This window comes from Saimiri boliviensis, chromosome X (assembly GCF_048565385.1).
Source record: "Saimiri boliviensis isolate mSaiBol1 chromosome X, mSaiBol1.pri, whole genome shotgun sequence".
Classification (NCBI taxonomy): Eukaryota; Metazoa; Chordata; class Mammalia; order Primates; family Cebidae; genus Saimiri; species Saimiri boliviensis.
In genome coordinates, this window is record NC_133470.1 from 18,839,704 (window position 1) to 18,858,658 (window position 18,955).

General features: G+C 41.4%; 1 protein-coding gene across 1 annotated transcript in view; it reads left to right on the plus strand.

Annotated features, from left to right (window-relative positions):
* The window catches only part of SMS (spermine synthase), a 61,403-nt gene extending 42,683 nt beyond the window's left edge, over positions 1 to 18,720 (plus strand). Inside the window, exons 8-11 of the mRNA XM_039475497.2 lie at positions 8,055 to 8,169; positions 8,894 to 8,973; positions 16,473 to 16,588; positions 18,193 to 18,720. Coding sequence (XP_039331431.1) covers positions 8,055 to 8,169; positions 8,894 to 8,973; positions 16,473 to 16,588; positions 18,193 to 18,232 — 351 coding nt within the window. The 3' untranslated portion in view covers positions 18,233 to 18,720. The remainder of the gene's footprint in view (positions 1 to 8,054; positions 8,170 to 8,893; positions 8,974 to 16,472; positions 16,589 to 18,192) is intronic.
* The last annotated feature ends 235 nt before the right edge of the window (positions 18,721 to 18,955 follow it).

The following is an 18,955-nucleotide window of genomic DNA, read 5'->3' on the forward strand; positions in this document are numbered from 1 at the left end:
TATAATTAAGCTTACACTATTTGAAAGCTTAAAAGGGGAGAGAGAATTAGGTTCTTCTGAGCTATGGCAGAATTATTTCACAGTGGGCTCAAAGTTATTGTTTACCAGTAATGGGCCAGACCCTCTGCCTGCAGTGTTTAATCCTCACGCCTATGCCCAGTGGGCAATATTTCTATTACATGGATGAAGAGCTTAGGGAGTGTAAATGGAATTTATTCAAGGTTATAGGATAACTTAGAGGAATGTCAGACTCCTATCTCCATATATATATTTTTAAAATTTCCTTATGTATTTTACATACATTTAAGTTAAAAAAAAAAAAGGCACTGCAAACTCTAAACAGTAATACAGTAGAGTTGTTGACTTTTGTAACTAGAGGCCAAATATAAGTGGGAAGATTTGCTAATGGCCTCTGAAAAGAAGCTCTTGACCTGAAAGCTGATCCAAAAACAGAGCACCAAATGCTTATGGTGTCCAAGTCATTTGGACCCTTGAGGCAAGGGAAAAGCAGTGTTCTTATTTAAAGCACAACTTGGGGGAAGTTGGTACCTGTGCATCCTCTTTCCTCGTCTACCTTCTCTCTGGAACAGCACAACCACCAAGAGGAACCTAGAATATTCCTGAGGCTAAGAGTTATCTTAAAGATGGGTGGAAAAAGTCAGGCACAGTGGCTCATGCCTATAATCCGAGCACTTTGGGAGGCAGAGGCGGGTGGATTATCTGATGCCAGGAGTTCAGGACCAGCCTGGCCAACATGGTGAAACCCTGTCTCTACTAAAAATTACAAAAGTTAGCTGGGCGCAGTGGTGGGCCCCTGTAATTCCAGCCACTCGGAAGGCTGTGGCAGGAGAATTGCTTGAACCCAGGAGGTGGAGGTTGCAGTGAGCCGAGATTGCGCCATTGCGTTCCAGCCTGGGTGACCGAAGTGAAACTCTGTCTCAAAACAAAAAAAGATAGGTGGGTAGGGTTCTTTTGCCTGGGGGGTTGGGTGAGAAGAGAGATCAGTCAGCCACCACCTTCCCTTCCTGGTTGGGAAGCCCCTTGGCTATTAAATGCTACTGTAAATTATATCTTGACTTATGAATAGTGCAATAAGCACGTGGGTGCAGTTATACCTTTGATATACTAATTTCCCTTCCTTTGAATAAATACCTAGTAGTGGGATTGCCTGATCCTATGATAGTTCTATTTTTAGTTTTTCGAGAAACTTCCATACTGTTTTCCATGATGGCTGTATTGACTTACATTCCCACCAACAGTGTCTACGAGTTACCTTTTCTCTGCATCCATGTAAAACTTTGTTATTTTTTGTCTTTTTAGTAATAGCCATTCTTACGGGGGTGAGATGATGTCTCATGGTGGTTTTGAGTTGCATTTCCCTGATGATTAGTAATGTTGAACAATTTTTCACATGCCTATTGGCATATGTATGTCTTTGGAGAAATGTTTATTCTATTTTTTTTGCTCCCCTCTGCCCCTTTTTAAAAAATGAAGTCTCCTACTTACATTATTTAGAGATGGGGGGGTCTCACCATGTTTTCCAGGCTGTCCTCAAATTCCTGGGTTCAAGCAGTTCTCCCACCTCAGCCTCTTGAGCAGCTGGGACAACAGGCATGCATCACCATACTTGGCTCCTTTGCCTACGTTTTCATAGGATGGTGTTTTTTTTTTTTTGTTTTCGTTTTTTTTTGGGGGGAGACAGTTTCACTCTTGTTCCCAGGCTGGAGTGCAGTGGTGTGATCTCGGCTTACTGCAGCCTCTGCCTCCCAGGTTCAAGCAATTCTGCCTCAGCCTCCTAAGTAGCTGGGATTACAGGCACCTGCCACCATGCCCACCTAATTTTTATATTTTTAGTAGAGATGGGGTTTCACCACATTGGCCAGGTTGGTCTCGAACTCCTGATCTCAGCTGATCCGCCCACCTCAGCCTCCCAAACTGCTGGCATTACAGGCGTGAGCCACCGCGCCCGGCTGATTTTTTTTTTTTTCCTTTGCTGTAAGTTCTTTGTATATTCTGGATACTAGTCTCTTGTCAGACGAATAGTTTGCAAATCATCATCCCTTCATATACATGGGGAAATGTATAAGTTCGTGCATACTCAAGTCCCACAGTTGGCCCTTGGAACCCAGCTATGTGAAAAGTTGTCTCTCTGTATACGGGTTTCACATTCTGAGAATAATGTATTTTCCATCCATTTGGTAAAAAGAAAAAAAATCCGCACATTAGTGGGCCCTCTCAGTTTAAACCCATGTTGTTCAAGGGTAAACTATCTTCTCCCGTCTGTGGATTGTCTCCTCTGATTTTTTTCCTTTGCTGTGCAGAAGCTCTTCAATTTAATGTAGTCTTGTTTTGTCTTGTTTGTTTGTTTGTTTGCCTATGCTTTCAAAGTCTGACCCATAAAATCTTTGTGGAGCCCAACATCCTGAAGCATTTCGTTTCCTTCTAGTAGTTTTGGATCTTACATTTAAGTGTTTAATCCTTATATGTGATGACAGATGGGGATCTAGTTTCTTCTGCGTATGGATATCCAGTTTTCCCAACACCATTTGAGGAGCAGGGTCCAGGTTGTCTACCCATGGACCTAGAGGTTCCTTGGCAATTTCAGTAATCTGTCTTCTGACCCTGCAGTAATGGGCAACCCCAAGGTCAAGGCTTATGGCAAGGAGGCGCTGATCCCCTTCAGAAACAGTGTCATGCACATGGATGACTTTTGCTAAGCTGAGTGAGCTGCAGTGTGACAAACGACATGTGGCTCCTGAGAATTTCCTGCTCCTAAACAGCACAATACTGAGTACTTTGACAACCCACATCAGCAAGGACACCCCACAATGCAGGCTTCCTGCCGGAAGCTGTGGCTAATGCTCTGACCTGCAAGTACCAGTGAGTTCCCTGTCCACTTGCTTAGTGCCTACTGGTTGGCCCTGTGTCTGAATAATTCATCTCCTTGAGGAAATGGGGCCTGGGCTGGGCGCGGTAGCTCAGGCCTGTAATCCCAGCACTTTGGGAGGCCACAGTGGGTGGATCACTTGAGGTCAGGAGTTTAAGACCCGCCTGAGCAACATGGAGAAACCCGTCTCTACTAAAAATGCAAAATTAGCTGGGTGTGGTGGTGCATGACTGTAAGCCCAGCTACTTGGCCATTGAACTCCAGCCTGGCTAGCAAGAGCGAAACTCTGTCTCAAAAGGAACAAAAAAAGATATGGGGCCTAAATGGGTTGGGGGAGTGTCCTGTCAGCCGACTTACAATAAAAAAATTCTGCTCTGTAAGAAAAAGAGAAATACTGCCTTTAAAAAGATACCAAGTCTTTGCAGCTGTTTATTTGAAAAAACACAGTTACTGTTTAATATTTTAAAAAAATGTTCTAAAGCCCCCCTGTTACTTTTATAATGATAGAATACCTTAAAAGTAAGGTCAGGCGTGTTGTCTCAGCCTGTAATCCCAGCTCTTTGGTATGCCAAGGCGGGTGGATCACTTGAGGTCAGGAGTTTGAGACCAGACTGGCCAATGTGGTGAAACCCTGTCTTTACTTAAAATATAAAAATTAGCTGGGTGTGGTGGTGGACATCTGTAATCCCATATACTGTGGAGGCTGAGGCAGGAGAATTGCTAGAACCCGGGAGGCAGAGGTTACAGTGAGCTGAGATCATGCCACTGCACTCCAGCCCGGGCCACAGAGCGAGACTCTCAGGAAAAAAAAAGGAAAAAAAAAACCTTAATAGGAAAATCAAGTAGTACACAAAACTAAAGATTGCTTTTATATACATACAAAATTTCCAAGTAAAATAATAAGCGAAATCTGGCAACTTAAAGAATTCTATAATATGCTCAAGTAGGATTTACTTGTAAGTGTAAAGATTTGAATGTTAAGAAATCTGTCAAGTTTATTCACTACGTGAATATTGTAAAGGAGGAAAATAACAGATGACAAAGAATTTGAGAATATTTAGCAGTCATTTTTGATAAAAACTCGTGCAGTATACCCATATAAAATTAGCCAGGTGTGGTGGCATGTGCCTGTAGTCCCAGCTACACGGGAGGCTAAGGCAGGAGAATTGCTTGAACTCGGGAGGTGGAGGTTGCAGGTGAGCAGGGATCCAGCCATTGCACTCCTGCTTGGGTGACACAGCAAGACTCTTGTCTCAAATAAATAATATGTGTGTGTGTATACACACACACACACGCACACACACACACACACACACACATATATATGTATTTCCATGTAACATCTGTACATGTACTCCCTGAATCTAAAATAAAAGTCTAAAAAAATTACTTGAATAAAATGAAATTGCAATAGCTGTGAAACTACCTGAACATAATAGAAACTTAGGTTATGGTAAATAGAAAAATAGAAAATATAATAGATAGCAAAAGCCGTGTCCACTGAAAATAGGAACAAGATGAGGATGCCTATTATCTTTTTCAACATTTTTTTTGAGGCAGCTGAGATAGTAAAGTAGAAAGATGAAAACACTATAAATAATCTAATTACAGATGATATGAATACTAGAAAATCCAGGAAACATATATAGAAAATTATTTGAATTAATGAGAATTTGGTAAAGTGGATAAAGCCAGCCTAGATATTTTTCTCTATACTAAATGCTAAACCGTTTAAATAGGATTTCTTTCCCACCCATTTCCTTTCAAAGTAATCAAGTGTTAAATTCCTAGGAATATGTTTAACAAGAATGGTATTATGAGACTGGTATGAATTATGTTAAAATCTTATTGAAAGATGTCAAAGTCTGAATATGTGGAGAGGCATGCTATATTTCTTGTATTGAAAGAACAGAACAGGCTGGGTGTGGTGGCTCACACCTGTAATCCTAGCACTTTGGAAGGCCAAGGTGGGAAGATCATTTGAAGTCAGGAGTTAGAGACCAGCCTGATCAACATGGTGAAATCTTGTCTCTACCAAAAATACAAAAATTAGCCAGATGTGGTGGTAGGTGCCTGTAGTCCTAGCTACTCTGGAGGCTGAGGCAGGAGAATTGCCTGAACCTGGGAGGTGGAGGTTATAGTTAGCTGAGATTGCACCACTGCATTCCAGCCTCGGTGACAGAGCAAGACCCCGCCCCCCCCCCCAAAAAAAAAGAGTAACAGAACAATGTCTATTTCTTCCCAATTAATTCTGAGTAATCCCAAGGAGTGGGGAGGGGTTTAAAATTAGACCAACTGATTTTAAAGTTTATTTGTAAAAATATCTAAGGATAGGCCGGGTGCAGTGGCTCACCCCTGTAATCAGCATTTTGGGAGGCTGAGGTGGGCAGATCACAAGGTCAGGAATTTGAGACCAGCCTGGCCAACATGGTAAAACCTTGGCTTTACTAAAAATTCAAAAATTAGCTGGGCATGGTGGCGCAAGTCTGTAGTTCGAACTACTTAGGAGGCTGAGGCAGGAGAATCACTTGAACCCGGGAGGCGAAGGTTGCAGTTAGCCGAGACTGTGCCACTGCATGGCAGAGTGAGACTCCATCTAAAAAAAAAAAAAAATCTAAGAATAGACAAGAAAACTTAAAAAAAGAATCATAGTGTGAAGCAAAATATATCCTATTCGTTGTTAATATACTGTAAGGCACAGTAATCAAATAGGAAGTATGAAAGGAATACCCAAGGAGCTGGGAATGTCACAGGAACTTGAACATGTCTGAGTATGTATTCCTGCATGCCACTAATATGGCCTAAGATGCATTTCAGTTGACTTGGGAAAAGGTTTAGTTGCGTTAATGTGCAATGCTGGTATAATGAGTTATCCATCTGCATGAGAACCAAGTTAGCTAACCATAGAAGTAGGAATTTTGGTGACTTAGGCTCTAAGTGTAAAAACTAATACATTTAAGACAATTTAGAGTACTTAACCTTGGCGTTGGGAAATCTCTTAAAGATAGGACACTCAAACTGTTTATGGTTTATTTCATCATTACCAAGCCAATGTCACACTGGAAGAAAGACTGGTAACAAACATGACTGGGAGTTGATCCCTTGAATAATGCAAAGAGTCCCTACAGCTTAGAAATGAAGTTAGCTAAATTAAAAAAGGTATAAAGGATATGAACTGGTACTTCTCGGAAGATGGAAGTCAAATAACCTCTAAAAAGTACCACAAGACGGTCACCCATGTCAGTGTCCTAGGAAGTTCTTGTGAAAACGTCAGCAACAGACTTGGCAAAATTTACTAAAGGGGTGATACCCCATGCTGGAGAGGACGTGAGGAGGAGACAAGTGCCCATGTGCATTGCGGGTTGGAGTGTGAATTGCTATCAAAACCAAAACACGTGGCTTCTACCCTGTGTTTGAGCACCCAGCCCACAGTTATAAAGGTGTCACTACAAGGTTTATTATAGCTGCGCTTGTAGTGGCCAAGGCTTGGCAATGAAGACAGAAATAACATTTTTAGTGGAATGCTATATTTTTTTAAATGTGTGTTACCATTACCTAGAGAGATGTTAGGTGAAAATGTTCAAGTTGCGAATGATGTGTGTGATCCAAATTTTACAAAAGAGAACATACGTTTGCGTTTATGTGTAAGTATTTACAAGAATCTGTGTGAACATATGGAAATAATGAGATTATCAAACAGGATTCATATGTGGATTGAAGGCAGCTGTGGTGTTAGTACCTCCTGTATCTTTCCATAGTTGGATATGTATAATGCATTAAGTAAGGCAAGTTACAAAACAATAGGACAAAAAAAAAATCCCAGTTTTTTAATATTACAACTTTGAGACTATAAGAAGAAGCATGAGAAATAACATGGGCTAGGTTCTCTTAAGGAATTGTGGTGACCTTTTTTTTTTTTGAGACAAAGTCTCACTCTGTCACTCAGGCTGGAGCGCAGTGGTGTGACAATCATGGCTCACTGCAGCCTCAAACTCACAGGCTCAAGCAATCCTTACACCTCAGCTTCCTCAGTAGCCGGGACTACAGGCACATACCACTAGGCCCAGCTGATTTTTGTATTTTTTCTAGAGATGGGCTTTCACCATGTCGCTTAAGCTTGTCTTGAACTCCTGGGCTCAAGTATTCCACGCACCTCAATTTCCCAAACTACTGGGATTACAGGTGTTGGACTGCTGCTCCTGGCCTGGCAAACTCTTAAACTATTGATTTCTATTGTATGTGATTTTTCTTTTACTTGAATGTGTTTTTTTTGGACTTAGAAAACTAAAAGATAACAGAAACTCCCGATTAGTTTAGGGTGTTGATTATATCCAGACATGTCCCCAGCATAGAGCCTCAGTACTTCAAAGATACAGCAGACCTCAAACTTCATTTCTGTATTAACTGTGTATGATCTGTATAGGAATTCCAGCTGGCGTCTTTATTGACTCTGATGGTGGAAGCTGTTATATATAGCTTTATTAACAGTAGCCCAAGCATTAGAGAAAATTGAGAAACAACATGTTAATAGTTTTGAGTAAGGTGTAAAATAAATCCATAAACCATGAAGTCATTTCAGTGCTTAGTGTAAAAGAAAAATCAGGCTGGGTATGGTGGCTCATGCCTGTAATCCCAGCACTATGAGAGGCTGAGACAGGCAGATTGCTTGATCCCAGGAGTTCAAGGCCAGAGTGGGCAGCATAGTGAGATCTTGTCCCTACAGAAAGTTTTAAAAAATAGTTTATTAATTTAAAAAAATAAGAAAAATTAAAAGAAGATGATACAGATAGTGGTAGGAGAGGCAGTATAGATTAGAGATGAAAGTATGAAGTTGGCTTCCGGGTATACTTCATGGATCTGTTGCTTATTGGGAGCCCATGGCTGAGCTGGATAACACCTCAAGTTTGTTTCTGCATTGGTAAAATGGGGATGATAATAGTACCTCTAGGGTTATTCTTCATTGAAATGAGAAGGCATATAAAGCATATATGGTAAGCACTTAATTTTTGCCATTAACAGACATAGATGAAAGTTTTTTGGTTCCTGTAGCAGATGCTGTGGGTATAAACCCCCACTTGGCATTTTTTTCTCCTTCCTTTACTAGTGTTTTTTGTTTTAACTATATCCACATGTTGATTCACTCATCTATTCCTGTTCTTTCTGGAAGGTTCTAATAGAAGACTGTATTCCGGTACTGAAGAGGTACGCCAAAGAAGGGAGAGAATTTGATTATGTGATTAATGATTTGACAGCTGTTCCAATCTCCACGTCTCCAGAAGAAGGTAGATTAAAATTTTTTTTAAAACCAAGATATCTGTCATGGAAATGTTTTTCTTGGCACCATGTGAGAGTGAAAGGATCTTCAAGATTGTCTAGTTCTCTCACATTTTTAAAAAAGGGAGTTAAATTAACATCCACATGGAAAGATGACTGGATTTGGCTTCACTTCCTGTTCTGCCACTAAATGAGTGAACTAACTCAGTCATTTGAAAGAAAAATGACGTAAAATGACTCATTACATCATTGAGACAGTAAATCAATTGATAATATATTTACTTATGTGATTTCCAGCCTGTATTGGGACAAACTGGTCACTTACCTAAGCAACAGCAGAGATAATACCGTTTCTCAAACCTTATGCTCCAAATCACAGCTAGTTCATGTTTTTTCTATAAACTCAAGTTTCTGCTGAGTTTGCAGACTCTTTGAAACTCTCTCAGGATGTTGCTGCTTTGCCCCTTACTTAAAGCAATTTTCTTTCAGGTTTCAGCCACTGCCTTTGTGTCGAATCTATTAGTATCATGAGAGCAGTGCTAGGTGGATGCACATTGATTTTTGGCATCCAAAGTCAGTTACATTATTGTTCATGAACAAACGGAATTGTGAGTCTTACACCCATGGCTCTTTTTCTTCTTCTTTTGGTATTGAGTATTTGAATATTTTACTTCAGATGTTGTTGATACTTACAAACCCATATTTATGAAACTTGTTTTTTTAAACATTCAGATTCTACATGGGAGTTTCTCAGACTGATTCTTGACCTCTCAATGAAAGTATTGAAACAGGATGGGAAATATTTTACACAGGTAGGCTACTGAACAGTTTTTTCTTCAAAGCTCTCTAAGATTTGCATATTTTAAAATCGGAATGCACATTTTTGAGATGTGTAACTATTAAGGATAGTGTGCCATCATCGGATTATGTTGTTTCAAGCAGTAAGCTTCTAAGTTGACCTGTTCTGTTGGGAATGAATGAATGGATGATTAGCCCTGGTCTTTTGCTGTACTGTGAGCTGCTGCCACCAGATGGAGACACAGACTGATTATTTCCCCCCCTCTTCCCCCCATCAACTTACAGTTGATGAAATAGTTCTGGCTGCACTGTGAAACTCCTGCCACCAGATGGAAGCAGATTATGGTGGTTTTCTCATTCTCTAGGGGATTCTAAACTTAAAAGATTGCATTTCCTGGTGTTAAAACTATAAATACATATCTCCTGTTGAAATCCTTAACAAAATTTTGAAAATTACAACAAAGAAAGCTAATTGATAATCCAGTCTTTTGCTACAAAATTCCTTGATTCATAAACGTAAGCACTTAGGTAGCATCACACTCTGGATTTTGGAATTCTTCTGAGTTTACAGGAAAATCCCCTCCTCCATTGTTTACAAAAAGTATTACCAGCCGGGGCAACACAGTAAGACCCTAGCTCTACAAAAAGATTTAAAAAATAGCTGGGTGTGGTGGTACATGCCTGCAGTCCTAACTCTAGAGGCTGAGGTTGGAGGATTGTTTGAGCCTGGGTGGTCGAAGCCATAGTGAGCTATGATCATGCCACTGCCCTCCAGCCTTGGTGACAGAGTGAGACCTTGACTCAAAAATAAACACAGTATTAGTATACTGTATTTAAGTGTCAGGAACAGGCCAGGTGAGGTGGCTCACACCTGTAATCTCAGTACTTTGGGAGGCCGAGGCACGTGGATTACCTGAGATCAGGAGTTTGAGACCAGCCTGGCCAACATGGTGAAACCCCATCTTTACTAAAAATAAAAAAATTAGCCACGCATGGTGGTGGGCACCTGTGATTCCAGCTACTCATGAGGCTAAGGCAGGAGAATTGCTTGAATTGAACCTGGAAGGCAGAGGCTGCAGCAAGCCAAGATCATACCACTGCACTCCATCCTGGACCACAGAGCGAGACTTCATCTCAAAAAAAAAAAAAAAGATCAGGAATACATAGAGGTTTTAACTTTACCCTCCTGAAGAGGTGTTTGCAAGCTATCCTGGACATTTTATGGAATCTGAGATTAATAATGTTGAAAACAACTTAGCAACTGTAAGAGACATCTTGACTTAGGCTCCAGCCTATCCTGTTGTTCCCCTCTTCCCTCTGCGTGCAAGAACTGCAGGCACATTGTGCTTAATCTTAGATTTTGCACTTGGTAAAATTGTTGGGAAGCTTTGAGGAGAGCAAAGCACTATCTATGAATTGAGTGTTCCCCCCCAACATTTAGAAATGATTTTTACAAACATATTATAGATGGATATAACTATTCAAAACAGGAGTCTACAAACATTGGGCCAAATCTGGCCTCCTGCTTACTTGTTTGTAAAGTTTTCTTGGCACATAATCACACCCATTTATTACATAGTGTCTGTGGCTGCTTTTGTACTGAGTAGTTGTGGTAGACACTGTATGATCTGCAGAGCCTAAAATATTTTCTGTCTGACTATTTATAGATAGAAGTTTGCAGACCCCTGTTATATAGGAAACCTGCAGTGAAACATGCTCAAATGAACCTTTCTTATTGTAAAGAACCAAGTTGGACTTTCTTATGATAGGTATTCTTTAAGCAGAGCATATCTATATAATTTTTTTCTTTTCCTTTTTTTGAGCTAAGGTCTTGGTCTGTAGCCCAACTGGAGTGCAGTGGCAGTCATGACTCACTGCAGCCTCAACCTCCTAGGATAAACTGATCCTCCTGCTTTGGCCTCCCAGAGTGCTGGGATTATAGGCATCCATTGCCATGCCTGGCTAATTTTTAGAATTTTTATAGAGATGGTCTTACTATGTTGCCCAGGTTGGCCTTGAACTCCTGGACTCGAGTAACCCTCCTACCTTGGCCTCCTGACGTGTCGAGATGACAGGAATGAGTGACTGTGCCCAGCCAGAATTTTTTATTTTATGTTTTTGCAAATACATAGAAGGAAATCTCATGCAGCTTGAATCAAGGAAAAATGTTAGGCTCTGGGATCTTGAACAAAAAGAGACTGAAAAAAATTTGGATCCACTACAGACTAGTCAGTCTGTAGTACATAAGACAGGACAAAAGAAGACAGCCACACCAACTCCACCTGTTGTCTACTACAACCGTGCAGCTGTTCCTCTTTTGTACTGAGTATTGGCATGGCAGGCTGCCTCCTATGGAGAGCTGTTATCTTAGTATGAAAGGCTAATAGAAATACTTGCTTAGAATACCACTCCAGCCCATTCATAAATATTAATGACCCAGGGTTTGATATCTTGCCTTTGCCAATGGACTTTTCACCAAAATCACAAGGATTTTATGCCCAGGGCTGCCTGGTTTCTAAGAATTGTCCAAAAGACATATCATGACATGTTTTCTGTCCCCACGTTCATTACATTTGGAACCACAAAACAATCTCATTGTGTAATACCTGGGGTTCATTCAGTACATTTGGTGGTTGACATTGTCATATGGTAAGATTCATGTGGACCGGGGTGGATAGGTCTTTCAAGAAGCAGTAATTAAGTCAAAAAGCAGATGATTTGACTCTGGATGTATTGATGTAGTTGCCACAGTGTAACTCTTTTTTAACTGCCAGGTGACATGCTGAAGAGATAACCCAGATTCTTGCCATGCCTACCCCCTTTGCCCAAGTGTGCAGCTTAGAACTGGAGTCAGGTTAAGGGTGGGTTGAAACTGTGATGTTTTACAAAAGCCAAATGCTCTCACCCAAACTAGCATCACAGGGGTGAGTTGGTGATGTCGTTGGTGTCACTATGGCTGCCTGGAGGCAGCCTTGTCAGCATCCCAGGAAGCCGGGGGATGCATCATGGAGGAGTGTGAGAATCAAGGTGGGCCAGTAGAATTTGAACTGGGGGGGAAGTGTTTTCATGGAACCTAGGAGGCAGATCCTGGGACTTGGCCTTCCTATATTCTCTCTCCCCAGCCCCATTTTTAAGACATTGTAAGTCATTTGATACACTTGTGGCTCATGCCTGTAATCCTAGCACTTTGGGAGGCTGAGGCGGGTGGATCATCTGTGGTCAGGAGTTTAAAAAAACCTTGTCATAAAATGACCAACATGGCATAAACCTGTCTCTACTAAAAATACAGAAATTAGCCGGGTATGGTGACGCACCCCTGCAATCCCAGCTACTTGGGAGGCTGAGGCAGGAGAATTGCTTGAACCTGAGAGGCAGACATTGCAGTGAGCCAAGATCGTGCCACTGCACTCCAGCCTGAGTGACAGAGCAAGAATGTCTAAAAAAAAAAACACCTCTTTGTTACGCATCAGCTAAGTTTTGTATGTGTGAGACTTGATGCAAAATACTAGCAACCCTCTGCATCCTCCACCCAACTTGAGAACTGGACATTGTCAGTACCTTTAACACATCTATATTCCTCCCTCATTCCTGCTTGCCTTCTAGAAGTAACCCATCCTTGGTCTCCCTTTTTTCTGTTTCTGTATTTTATAGATGCTTCTTACATGTATAATTTCCTAAATCATTATACAATTTAATTTTACTTGCTTTTGAACTTGATAAAAGTTGCTGAGGATGTATTCTTCTGTACCTGTTACTGAGGTATCATATGCCTGTAATCCTAACTACTGAGGAGGATTGCTTGAGCCCAGGAGCTTGAGGACAACCTGGGCAACATAGTGAAGACCCCACCTCTAAAATAAACAAAAGCCAATATGAACTGTCCACACCTAACATGGGGAAAAGAACTTTCTAGAACTGAAGCTATCGAATTTGGATTTAATGCCCTAGTGAAACACTGTCATAAAAGGTTAAAAAAACCCCGTCATAAAATGACTAATAAAATCTTGAGTTTGCAGGATTGCAGGTAAAAACAGAAACCACTTGGTGAAACACTGAAACTCCCTCCACTTAAGAGAGAAAATAACTGGCTAAAGTCTGTTAAAACCAATATGGCCAACTAGAATTTGCACAGAACAAGCTTACTGATGTCACAGCCTAAGTTTTCTTTTCTTTTCTTTTTTTTTTCTTTTGTGAGATGGAGTCTCACTCTGTCACCAGGCTGGACTGCAGTGGCACGATCTTGGCTCACTGCAACCTCCACCTCCTGGGTTCAGGTGAATCTCCTGCCTCAGCCTTCTGAGTAGCTGGGAGCTGGGATTACAGGCACTTGCCACCACACCCAGCCAATATTTTTATATTTTTAGTAGAGACAAGGTTTCACCATGTTGGCCAGGATGGTCTTCATCTCCTGACTTCATGATCCACCCACCTCGGCCTCCCAAAGTGCTGGGATTACAGGCAGGAGCTACTGCGCCCGGCCAACACAGCCTAAATTTTCATCACTTGCTTCATACTAACCACTTCCCTGCCCACAAGTTTGCACATGACACCCATGAGTTGGCATAAAGAGATAACTACACATGCCTGAGGATTTTTTAGATTTACTCTTTCCTTTCTGTCCACCAATAAATCACCTGCAAATCTCAGAACCTACCCCTCCCCCCCTTTTTTTTGAGATGGAGATGGAGTTTCATTCTGTGGCCCAGGCTGGAGTGCAGTGGTGCAGTCATGGCTCACTGCAACCTCTGCCTCCTGGGTTCAAGCAATTTTCCTGCCTCAGCCTCCTGAGTAGCTGTGATTACAGGTGTGTACCACCACATCCAGCTAATTTTTATATTTTTAGAAAAGATGGGATTTCACCATTTTGGCCAGGCTGGTCTCAAACTGCTGACCTGAAATGATCCGTGCACCTCTGCCTCCCAAACTGTTGAGATTACAGGTGTGAGACACTACACCCAATCCCTTAAAGCTTTTCTAATAAAAGGACTGCCTTTAAGCCCCACACAGGGAGACAGATTTGAGCTGGACTTCTGTCTCCTTGTTAGTTGACTTAAAAAGCTTTTCTTAGGCCAGGCACAGTGGCTCATGCCTGTAATCCGAGCATTTGGGGAGGCTAAGGCAGGAGGATTGCTTGAGGCCAGGAGTTTGATGCTGCTATGATCACAGTACTGTACTTCAGCCTGGGCAACACAGCAAGACCCTTTCTCTGAAAAGAAAGTAAAATAAGCTTTGCTTTTCTTAAAACCCCAGTGTCCTAGTGTTGAGTTCTAGCACATTGGCCAGAGAGCCCCTTTTTCTTTGATAATGCCAGGTGTGACCCTACCCTTGTGTCATTCCTCCTTCTTATCCTTAGTAGGTGCTTAACTCTTTGCTATTAGATTTTTACTCTGCTTCTCCCATTTGTTTCTCTTAAAAAGAAAAAATGTCATTCCGTTTAAATAGACAGGAAAGCGAAATGTATCATGTTACTTTTTTGGGGTAGGTCTCTATTTGTGGTATGTTTTTTCTTTTTTGAAACTTCTTGACAATCTTGGGAAAGAACAAATTGAAACTTTCTTAGTTTCTTACCACAGTCTGTGTAAGGAAGTCTTCCCATATAACCTCTATAAAGGGAGAGTGTGGTGTCAGTTTTAAGATGGCAAAGCCATTTACTGTGCACCTTGGTGGCATTTTCATTGTATAGCTTCCCCAGTGGTGATGTGCTCTAAAAACAACTGGGCAAGGTTTTCTATTTGTGAATCTTAAATTACATGTGTGGTGTTTATATGCGCTCATGGTGAACTTGATGTTGAAACCAAATTACATGCTGGCAAAGGTCACTTTGGCCATATCCCACTACAGGACCCTAGATGATGGGGTACTAAACAGGCTGGCACTGAGGATGACGTCATGCTGAGTGAATGTGCTAAGTTAAAACCACCCAGGCCAGTTCTCAGAATAGTTCTAATCTCTTGCCTTTGACTAGCTGGCTGGTTGGTTTTGAAAGCCATTCTCAGGAGTTCTTACATCACAGGCTGTCTTTATTTGTAAATAATTTTCATCTCGCATTATACTTGGCTATTTTGAGGCAAATTAAGAGTAACCATTTTTTTTAAAAAAAATTATTTATTTATTTTTGAGGTGGAGTTTTGCTCTTGTTGCCCAGGCTGGAGTGCAGTGGTGTGATCTCGGCTCACTGCAACCTCCGCCTCCCAGGTTCATGCAATTTTCCTGCCTCAACCACCCGAGTAGCTAGGATTACAGGTGCCTGTTAACCACGCCTGACTGATTTTTGTGTCTTTAGTAGAGACAGGGTTTCACCACGTTGGCCAGGCTGGTCTCAAAACTCTTGACCTCACGTGATCCACCCACTTTAGCCTCCCAAAGTGCTGGGATTACAGGTGTGAGCCAACATGCCCGGCCAAGAGTAACTTTCTTAAGAAATGGAATCAGTAGCTGGATTCAGTAGTCTTGTGAATATCAGCTTCAGAGGCTAAAAGGAAATAGGTGGTATTAACTACCAGTTTTGTTTTCTAAATCCATAATGAAAAGCACTTGGGGAAAATTATGCTAAAAGGATGATAAATGCTTCCCCAGACTTAATCCAAATCTACATTTTATCAAGAATCCCCTGTGATATCATAAGTACAGTAAGGAGTAAGAAGCAATGCTCTGGAGTTAGGCACATACTGTATCCGTTCAGCAACTCTGCTACTGGCTGTCATCTCTTGATTCTCTTCATCTTTTTTACCTTATGGTCACCGGATAGCTGCTGCAGCTCCAAATAACATATTTAGGTTATAGCCTGGAAGAAAGTTCAAGAGGCAGGTGGCTCTCTCTTTGTTCCGAATCAAAAGCTTTTCCAGCAGCTACTAGCAGACGTTCAGTATATCTCAAATGACTACCCCTAGCTGCTGGAGATGCTGAAAATGTGATGACTGGAAAGGGAGAAATGTTAGAATAATGACGTCGAGAGAATGTCTTTGATAAGGTGTGCAACTGAGGAATATCCCTAGCAGATATATCTTGAATAAACTTTTGTTCTTTTATACACAGATTCTAGGAAAAACAGGGTGAATATAGTTCTGTGTCAACATTTTAGACTCTTAGGAGAATTGTAGTTTAAACCATTCTGGAAATCAAGAACGCTGTCTTTTTGATACTTCATTTATAATATAATGGTGACCATTATTGAGAAAATTTACTTTGAATGAGTTATTTGTATGAATCTTTGCAAATTGCATGGTTTTAATTCAGTGACTGTGTCACTACTAAGAAATTGGCTTCACTGCTTTCTATCACTTCATACTCTAATAATTTGAAATGGCTTAGTAAATGAGGTGGAAGGATAATGAGCTAATGGGTCTATAAATAGAATGCAGTGTAATTTGTGCAAATACAGAAGCCTTATCTGGTTTTTAAAGATGAACATTTATCTAAAGCTAGAATTGTTCTCCTTTATTAAAGACCTTCAGGTGAGTGAGGCCCTTGTAAGGACTCAGGAATCCTATTTGCTTATCTCTCTTTGATTTAGGGGAACTGTGTCAATCTGACGGAAGCGCTGTCGCTCTATGAAGAACAGCTGGGGCGCCTGTATTGTCCTGTGGAATTCTCAAAGGAGATCGTCTGTGTCCCTTCATACTTGGAATTGTATCCTTTGACCATGACTGACACTGTGTTGCCAGATCAAAGCACCCAAGTAAATCTTATGCCAATTAAAAAATTTAAATCCCAATAATAAGCAATCAGCTTAGCTGTAGGGTATATAAAGCCCTGGTTCTCAAGCTTTAGGTGCACGTTGGAATCCCCCAAGAAGCTTTAAATAAAATTTAAGATTCTAGACTTCCATCCTCAAAAGTTTTGGGGTACAGCTTGCCACAGCTTTCTGGATGCTTTTAATGATCGCCACTGGTCTGACGCATTTGTTCTCAAAGGTGTTGCCAGACCTGCAGCACTACCCAAGAACTAGAGATGGACATTCTCAAGCCCCACCCCAACCTACCGCCCAGTCAGGTGTTCTGGAGGTGGAGGCCCAGTGACCTGTTCTACCAGCCCTCCCGGGGATTTATGTGCACCTGAAAAGTTTGAGAAGCCGGAGCCTAAAATAACCACCCTACCTGTGGCAGGTAAAATTTCTAAAGACACTCATTTTTCTCTTATATTAAAATTAGCTGACGTTAATACTAGTTTCTACACTTGATGCTAATTTGCAGTGGAAATCGAGAACCAGAATGATGTTGGGGACTGCACAGTTAACATTGGTGTTCTCTGTTAGTTCAACTTAGTAAAGTTAGTCTAGAGAAATAAAACACAGAGAAAAAAGAAAATGAGAGCATTAACATTGGAAATTTGTGCCGTGACACAGCTGTGGGCTGTAGTCTGCAGAGGATAGCTTCCTTATCTGCTGTTGCTAAGTCCAGGTTCCTGTGACAGCAGTTTTTTTTGCTTTTCCTTTTTTTTTTTTTGCTGTCAAGGGAGCTCGATGACCGCTGTTGACCTGCAACAAGGCCTGGTTGCATCAGGCTGGGACAGAACCCAACAGCGCAGACTGCCTGCTGAGACCAGATGGCCAGCAAGAGGCAGTGAGAACCCTCTAGATCCCCATGTGAGGAGGGGAGTACTCTGCCTGCTGGGTGGCCGTGTCCCTCCACAGCCTGTACAGAGCTTCAGCATCTCCTCCTACCAACTGTCCTCCTTTGTTTAGGGTTCCCTTCAGCATTTTGGCCAGGCCTGTGTTTGCATGTTTGGAGATTTGAGAAATCAGTTGATAACATTTGGAGCAAAGGCTTCCACCTGCTAGTTCTTCTATCTCCCTGCTTCCTTCCCTCTCCTTTCTTCCTCCCGTCCTTTTTCCCTCTCCTGCTTCCCTCTCTTCCCTCCTCCTTCTCTCCCTTCCTTGCATCTCTTGCTACCCCAGCTTTCCCTCTCTCCCTCCTTTTCTCCTGCCTTCCTTTCCTTCTCCTACTAATTCCCTAAGACTTGGGAGACTTTAAGCAGTAGTATTACCTGAGAGAATATTTGTGTTCCTTTCACCTTCTGATGTCCACCCAATTCCTTCTTCAGACATCCCAGGTGGTGGGGGTGTTCCCAGGCTGCAGAATGGCCTTATTCAATGGCCTTCATTCTCATTCCCACAGTGCTGTAAGCCATGAAGCTTTTCATCCATCTTCCAATGTGTAGGCCAGCAAAGGAATTACAAGTGATGCCTTTTCTTCCTTGAATTACCTGCTCTGATTCCTTGACTCCCTGTCCAGGTGGGTATTTTACACTGTTTGGAAGAAGGCTAAACCTTGAAGTTGAATATCCCCTAATCACATGTGCTGCAAATAGCCTTCCTGACCTCCGTATGCTGTACATGACATCAAAATGAGTCAGGCAATTGATTGTGAATTCCTTAAAGTTTTCTTTTTTTATTATTATTTTTAATTTAAAAAAGCAAATGGAAAATGTATATTTTGATGAACTTAGGGTGTTTTTTTTTGGAAGTCAGCTGAAGGATGGTTAGACAGCACAGCGAAGACTGCTAAATGCACTGACCCCCCCCCCCCCAGAATGTGATTTTTTGTTCCTTTTTATTTCTCTATGGGCTTTTTTTCATTTTTGTTTTGGTAGATCGTCAATTTGGATGTTTGGAGGAATGAACTTCGTTGTTTTGTGCTGGAGGAAAGATCTTGATGGTGTTTTTTTCCCCCCAAAATTGACTTAGATATTAAAATTTGGTGCTTATAAGAGAGAGTTAAAAAAATGAATAGGAATTGCTTCAATTAAAATTACAAGAGACATTTCATGTGTTCTGTTGTTTTATTTCAGCCCAGTCACCTCTTTCTGACTTGTGATCTCATAGAGCCAATGGTATCTCCTGGTCTGTTTTTACTTCTACCAGTGGATGTCATTTATCTCTTTATAACAGGATGGCCTCAGGGCCTTTTTTGAACAGTAGTAATGACTTCATTTGCTACCGTGCTAAATGATACACAGCCTATTACATTTACCAGTCCTTCATTATACCATTGACCT